Raw genomic sequence first — 7,919 nt, 5'->3', positions numbered from 1 at the left:
AAAAAAAAAAAAAAAAAAAAAAGTTTTGGTGATGCTGCCTTGGCTCACTCCCACGTACTGACAAAAAAAAAAAGTACCTTAGGACTTATTCCACTGAAGGTTAAATGTAATAATTACTATATAATCTTTGGTGGTGTGCTGTTTTATACTTGTTAGTATTGTATCCGACATATTAAACTAAGCATCATCCACTCACCAACAACATATAAGCAGCCGTGAAGCTCACTGACTCCATTGCCTGCTCGTCGTTGACCCATTTCTTTCACTTCTATCCACTTGTCCAGATGTGGATCATACCTCTCCACACTGGACAAAGAAGCCACTCCATCATTGCCACCTACTGCATAAACATGGCTCTGAATGAAGAAAAAAATGTGTAACGTTAGAATTTGAATTGCTGCACACATGGTGCTGCTGGTCCGCCTGGCCAGCAGAGCAGCAGTGTCTCAGGAATAACGCAGCATGCAGGCAGACGCATCTAGGGAGATGAGCAGCACCTCAACAGACATGGGAAGGCTGCTCACCACTCACCATGAGCGCCACGGAGCCGACGCCTCCGCGGGGAGTGTTCATCGGGGCCACCACACTCCACTGGTTGGATTCGATATCGTATCTCTCCACGTCATTGAAGCAAGTGTTGTCGTCCAGCCCTCCGATGGCATATATTGGGCCTCCCAAGGAGGCCAAGGCAATTCCTCGCCTGCAAAAGCAACAAAACAAATTTTAATATCGGGGTTTATTTGCAGAAGTAGCAAAGAACACTATGCAAACACAAGTCATCATCACATTAACCAGAGAGTGATCTGCTCGCATTATTCTTCAACTCTCCAGGGCGTCTGAACATAGACTCGAGGGATGCCCAACTGTGGGACACAAACAGAATTCCTTAAAGGTGAACAGTGCATAGTCTACAATGGCTACAGTAAACTGAGATCAAATAATGAAGTAAAAACTCAACAAAATAATATGAAGAAGTCCAAAAAAAAAGTTGCAAACTTCAAGGTTAAAGCGTTGTCAGAAAGTGGGTTTGCTGTGAGGCCAAAAGTGAAATCTTATTTCTGAATCTATATGGATCAGCAGGGTGCTTTGTGTTACAGGTCTCGTTATTCCACCACACAAACATTCATTCACTTTTATGCAACAAGCATCCCACCACCCAGCTTTATATTTATTTATTTATTTATTTATTTATTTGGGAAGGGTCTACAGGGTGTTCAGGGTCTCTCACTACTAGATCAGACTTGTAGTGATTCTGTTTTTTTTAATAGCCTCCCAAGAGCTGGGATTACAGGTGCACACAACCACGCCCAGTCTCAATTGCCATCTCAGCATGCCTCAGGGGCAGGGCCAGCATGGCAGGCCTGGGGATCGAACCCTCGGCCCCTGAGCCTGCTTGCAAGTGCTTTAATCCGCTGAGCTATTTGGCTGGCCCTCCATCTTTATTTATTTTTTTTATTTTATTTATTTATGTGTGTGTGTGTGTGTGTGTGTGGCCAGCTCAGCCCACCAGGGGGCAGGGCTGGCTGGCATGTGGTGCTGGGGGATTGAACCGCAGTCCCTGCGCTTTGCTGAGCTTGTTCTAAGTAGGTGCTTTAGACCACTGAGCCATCTCACCAGCCCCCATCTTTATTTTTGAAAAACATTAATTTTTTTTTCCTTTGGAAAAAGACATTTAGCCTTTATCTAAATCTAGTTCATTATAATTACGATCAGAAAAAAATTATCAGTTTTTTACAGAATACACTGTAGCAACACAAAATTGAACTATTCTAAAACTAGTCTCTAACTTGGATACAAAATAGTGCACTTCAACCTCAACTACTCTGCTACTTTTTCTGAAATACAGCTGCTGTTAATAGGTTAATAAAGGTAAAGCACTTAGAATGATGTCTAGTTCACATTTAGCATGAGTATGGAGCACAGTGGTGTATGCCTGTAACCCCAGCACTCTAGGAAGCTGAGGCTAAAAGACAGATTCCAGTCCAGCAGAGGTAACTTAATGAGATTGTCTCAAAATAAAAGGGCTGGGATGCAGCTCAGTGCAAAGGCCCTAGGTTTAATATCCAATACTGCTCCACCCTGGCAGCAATATTAGATTCTGGATGTTTCTGGGCTTTAGAATATCTGCATAGAATTCACTGGTTGAGCATCCCTAATAAAAAATTCATCCAAAACCTGAAGTTTTTGAGCACTGCTCAGAAGTGTCAGATTTTTTTTTCGGGGGGGGGGGGTGCTTTTTGAGATAGGGTTTCACTATGCAATTCAAATTGGCCTTGGACTCACTTTGTATCCCTGGCTGGCCTCAAACTCATGGCAATCTTCTTGCCTCAGCCTCCCATGCTGGGGTTATAGGCACGTACCGCTATGCCTGGTGTGAGTTTCAGGTGTCAGAGCGTACTCAATTTCAGATTTTCAGAATTGGTATGTCTAGTCTGTCCTGGAGTAAGGAGCAACTCTATAGAGACCCTAGCTGTGCTCACCACAGTACCCTAAGAAGGAATTACTAAGGATGATGTCACTGCTCATTTTTACTGTCCTTATCTTCTTTCCTTGGGAATGGAAAGCTACGACTTAGACAATACTGTGGCTATAAAACACCTAGGTCTGTATGAATATGCGTGCTCTTCTCTAGAGCTGAAGAGTACTGAATGGGGCCAGAAACAGAGTAAGGGTGCCAACTAGGTCTCTCGCTCCCCAAACACAACAGTAGGTACTATCATTGGCTACTTTTGATTCTTCAAAACTCTCCTCAGGTTCAAGATATGGGCAGTGGTAGTCTTTGCCTAGCTTGTACGAGGGCCTGGACCCAAACCCCAGTACCACAAAAAACAACCAATCAAAACCAAGAACATTCTTGGGGCTGCGAGATAGCTCACCTGCCTGGCAAGCATAAGCACCCAAGTTTGATCCCCTGTACCACATGCCATGTGCATGCCGGCCCAGAAACCAGGTAGGCTGGGACATACCTATAATCCCAGTGCTAGGGAGGCTAAGACAGCAGAATCACTACGAGGCTGAGTTGTATAGTGAGACCCTGTACCAAATAAATAAATAAATAAATTTAAAAACACAAGGACATTCTCCTTTGGTTTTCATAAGAGCCCACATCTAGTTTTCGTCTTGCCTTCCTAGCTGGGGTGTTCCTTCCCTCTCCCAGTGCCTTCCACCATCCAGTATTCACTTACAAGGCTCCCTCAGACTCCGGCTGAAGCCCTCTGAGTACTCCATATGCTCTTCTCCCTAAGTAATCTCATTCCTTCTGCAGCTCTATAACAACTCCAACATACATTTTCACACATATACCTACACTCTACTTCAAATCTGTCTTGCTTTAATGTGAGGTGAAACCTGCTGCCACTGGCTGAATTTTAAAATACTCCCTGCATGACCATCTGCTAGTGTGACCTCATAACCATGCTACACCAAATGGCAGAAGGGAGATTACCTGGTGGGCCTAATCCAATTCTCTACAAGCACTTTACAAGCAGAGAGCTTCTGTCAGCCTGTAGTTAGGAACACAAAACACAAGTAGATCTGGCATGCTGATGCTTATCTAAAGATGGAGAGCAAGTGTGGAAAGGACCTGACAGTGCCTTCCCCCTAGCCAACAAAATGGCTCACAAAAATGAAACTCAGCCCTGCACCATGAAGGTCCCAATTCCAAGTGAATCACCTGGAAGTGGCTTTGTCCCAAGAAGTTCCAAGCAAGGGGCTAGCACCACCAACACCTTGTTTCTGGCTTTGCAAGAACTGAAGCAGGAGACTCCCCAGAAGCCCACAGGACTTCTGGGCTGCAAGCTATTCAGGGTGCTTTCAGCCACTAACTTTGTAGTAGTTTATTAGATAGTGATAGACAACTAAGAGTGCCCACCTCCTGATTCACTGCACAGTACCACCAACATCTGGTTACTTTAGCCAGAAAGAGCCATCTCTGCCTCTCCTTATTCCTCCTAAATTGGTTGTACACCTCTGAAGAATCACCGTTTTTCTTCTATGTCAATTTCTACCACTTTAGACCGAACCTCCATAACTTGATTAAACAATGGCTTTTGGTCTGTTGGCCAGGCTTCTTTGTCGTGCTCTGATACCTCCTCCATTTGGTATGTAGAGGACCTCTGATCACATAACTCTGATCCTATTCCCCTTATAATTAAAATAAACACATATATTCATATGCATAACCCTTGCAAAAACCCACCAGAAAAAAGGATAGCTCTTTGGAAGGCTGCCACCCTTGGCCTGCTCTTTGAGCTCCACTTCCTGAGATTCTCCTGAGTCTCAGGTCATAGTAGACTGGCTTTCCCAAGCTCTCTGCTCTTTCTCCTTCAGGACTGGAGGCCACCATCTCTTCCCATCCACCACCTTTACCTCAACTTTAACCACCTACTGGGGTGGAATTCTTCAATTTTTGCAGATTGAAAGTTAAATGAAACTTCATTAAGCTCCTTCCCATTTATGAAGTTTGCCCTGAGCTAATATAGTGTTTCATTTATGTCACATATATGTGCCTTTATATTTTCCCTTCTTGAATGTAAGCTTTGAGGGGCAGAGACTTTGGCTACTTTATGGCTGGTAGCAGAAAGAGAAATGGTATCTTTATTACTTGGTATGTATTGCAGTAGACATTTAAATTTTATTGTTAGATAAACAAATTAACACATAAACATGCTCAGTTATGATGATTTTCATTAAAAATATAGCTTGAACAAAAATTAGGGTTTATTTTAGTGGAAAAATGAAAAGGGGATGAAAGAAGGAACCAGGTACTTACATGTGCAAATTATGTTGAAATGCTTAATAAAAACACAATTTGGTGAGACCTCTGAGACGATTGTGGAGTGGTGAACAGCAGAAAAAGAGACTTCTGAGATTCTTGTATCTAGACACTGCAATATAGCAACATGAGGAAGAAAGGCGGGAAATGGTCCTGGGACCTAGGAAGGATCTGAAGTGAGGCTTGACGCCCACTGGGAGACTCCAACCAAGGTGGAGGCGGTCAGCAGTGCCTTCTCACTGTGCAGGAGGGGCAGCCTGAACCTGCAGATCAATGGTGACTGCTGGCAGCGTCAGAGGCCTCCACGGAGAAACAAACACACCAGCGAACAGAGCGGTGGACACAATGCACTGATGTGGCTGGTGAATTACTTGGATTCAGGTGTTCTCCAGGAGAAGGCAACCGGCCAGCAACCATCTTGGACAGGGGCCAGCTGAGCTCAGCGCTCAAAGCAGCCACAGCCCAGCTCCATCTAGTGGATCCCAGTGGCTGGGCCAAGGAGCCAACTTCAAACCAGGAGGAAGCACACAAGATTGCTGCAAGCAAATCTGCTTCCAGCCTCACAGCCAGAAACCAGCCTCAATTAGTAGAACTGGAGGCACAGCTCACCGGGATTAGCCACTGCCCCAATGTAAAACTACTATAGGTTTGCTGGGATTAATTAATTTGGATCTGGACTCTGTCTGCTCCCTCTACCAGTGACAGCAAAGACATGCCTTGAAGTAGACCTTTTTTGGGGGTTTTTCCCCCCCTTGGTTTGTTTTTTTTTGATCTAGGGTGAACATGATTCCTGGTTTTCTTGTTGCTGTTCTTATTTTTATTTCTTCCTTCCACCTTTCCCTCTTGCCTTTTCACCAGCTTCCCTAAGTTCATGTGATCCTCTTTTGCCTTTTAGCCTTGCTTCTAATCTCTTCCTCTTCTAGTTCTCTAGTTTTTCCCCTAACCCCTTTAATTTTTTTCTCAATGGTAAAATTGCCATATCAAGGGCTTATTTACTGCATACAATTTTCTGGTTCATTCTAGATTTTGTCATATAACCACAAATAAATATTTCATACTGTTAAAGGTGGCAAATTAAGTCACCTCAGTTTGTCATTTTATAGGCCTTGTTTGATGCTACTGTTATTACTGACTGCACCATTTTAGCCAAGGCTAAACAACGATTTGAATCAGTGTTCTTCCTGATATACCACAACTGAGACTACCCAAGGGTCATAAAAAATACTACAGACCAGAACCAAAGAACCAGGAGTTAGGACATGATTAAATAAATTCCAAGAAATTGAAATTATCTCATGCATATTATAAGACCATAGTGCAATAAAACTGGGAATCAATGGCAAAAGAAACCACAAAAACTTAAACTCATGGAAATTTAATAGCACTGTCCTGAACAGTCAGTGGGTCATGGAAAAAATTAAGACAGTTTCTACAATGAAATGATAATGCCTGTACAACATGCTACAATTTTCATTCCTGGAAGCAAGCCATTACTCTGATAACAAAACTAGAGAAGGATCTAATCAACAAACAGAACTAAAGGCCCTTCTGCCTAATGACTACAGATGCAAAAAGCCTCAATAAGATACTGGCACACAGAATGCAGCAAATCATCACGAAGACTAAATATCATGGCCAGGTAGGTTGCATCCCAGAGATGCAGGAATGGTTCAACATCTGCAAACCAAAAATGTAATACAGTGTATTAACAGAACCAAGGACAAAAACCATATGATCATCTCAATAGATGCAGAAAAAGCATCTGGCAAAGTTCAACACCCATTCATGACAAAAACCCTACAGAAAATTGTAACAGATGGTATTTATCTCAATCTGACAAAAGCCATCTATGACAAAACACCATCCAACATCATGCTAAACACAAAAACAGGAAGCTTGCACTCTAAAATCAGGAAATCAGGGATGTCTACTGTCACTACTCTTATTCTGTATAGTTCTGGAAATACTAGCTACAGCAATCAGACAAGAGAAAGGAAAGCAATAAGGATGAGAAAGAGGAAGTTAAATTATCATTATGGATGACATGACATTCTACATAGATTTCTAAATGTAATAACCAAATTCAGTAGCTTTGCTGAATACAAAATCAATACTCAAATACCAATAGCCTTCCTGTACACAAGTAGGACAAACTCAGAGAAAGAAATTAGGGAAACGGACCTTTTCAGATACAAAAGTTACATTTTTAGTTATATAGGTCTTGCTTTAATTTGGTCTTAACCATCCAGCAGAAAAGTATAACCATGAGATATAAAAAGTAATGCCATACTGGGACTGGTGAGATGGCTCAGTGTTCTAAAGCACCTACTTAGAACAAGCTTAGCAAAGCACAGGGACCACGGTTCCAGCCCCCTGGTGGGCTGAGCTGGCCACATACACACACACACACACACACACACACACATGAATAAATTTTTAAAAAAGTAATGCCATATTAATATGCTGAGCTGTAAAACGCTCAAGTCAATAACCTTTGACAACTGCCAGTTCTGCGGATAACCTACAACTATTATGGACCACTGGACTATATTGGGATATTTTGCTGAATTCAAGGGCATAAAATATTTGAACTGGCGTCAAGTATGAAAAGGTCCTTTAAAGACTTCTCCAAATACAGCTTCTCTAACAGTAAAGGAACACCCATCTCTGACAAAACAAAACAAAAAAGGGGGATATAAATGAAAGACCTTTTTTTTTTTTCTTTAATGCAATGGGGTTAAATCTTTTTGCTTGTTTTGTTTTTGTTTGTTTGTTTGTTTGTTTGTTTTTTGGTACCGGGAATTGAACTCAGGCAATTGTGCTTGCCAGGGACGTGTTTATTCCACTGAGCCATTCTCCCTGGCCCCTGAAAGACCATTTTATAGTGAAAAAAAATATATATGTATATACAAAATAGGATAGATATACAGCTACTTTCTCTAAGTTCAATGATTAGAAAGATTTGTACTAATATCGGTTAGAAAAGAGATGATGTTTGCATCTTACACTGTGAATTACTACAAAGACAACAATATACAATGTAGGGGCCAGGGAGATAGCTCAGTGGAGTAAGCGCTTCCCTGGCAAGCTCAAGGGCCTGAGTTCAACCCCTGGTTCTGCAAAATAAATAAATAAATAAATAAAT

The 7,919-nt window shown here is 42.0% G+C and overlaps 1 protein-coding gene across 2 annotated transcripts in view; it reads right to left on the bottom strand.

Moving 5' to 3' along the window:
- Positions 1-7,919, bottom strand: part of Klhl8 (kelch like family member 8) — a 67,577-nt gene that overhangs the window by 6,665 nt on the left and 52,993 nt on the right. For both annotated transcript variants that reach the window (XM_004629166.2, XM_023713064.1), the window contains 2 exons: positions 532-700; positions 197-356 (listed from right to left, as the gene is read on the bottom strand). In XM_004629166.2, the coding sequence (XP_004629223.1) occupies positions 197-356; positions 532-700 (329 nt within the window). The remainder of the gene's footprint in view (positions 1-196; positions 357-531; positions 701-7,919) is intronic.

The sequence above is a fragment of the Octodon degus genome, unplaced genomic scaffold (assembly GCF_000260255.1).
Source record: "Octodon degus isolate 3935 unplaced genomic scaffold, OctDeg1.0 scaffold00028, whole genome shotgun sequence".
Lineage (NCBI taxonomy): Eukaryota > Metazoa > Chordata > Mammalia > Rodentia > Octodontidae > Octodon > Octodon degus.
Note: the sequence above shows the minus strand (reverse complement) of the source record. Positions and strands in the feature narration are given on the sequence as shown.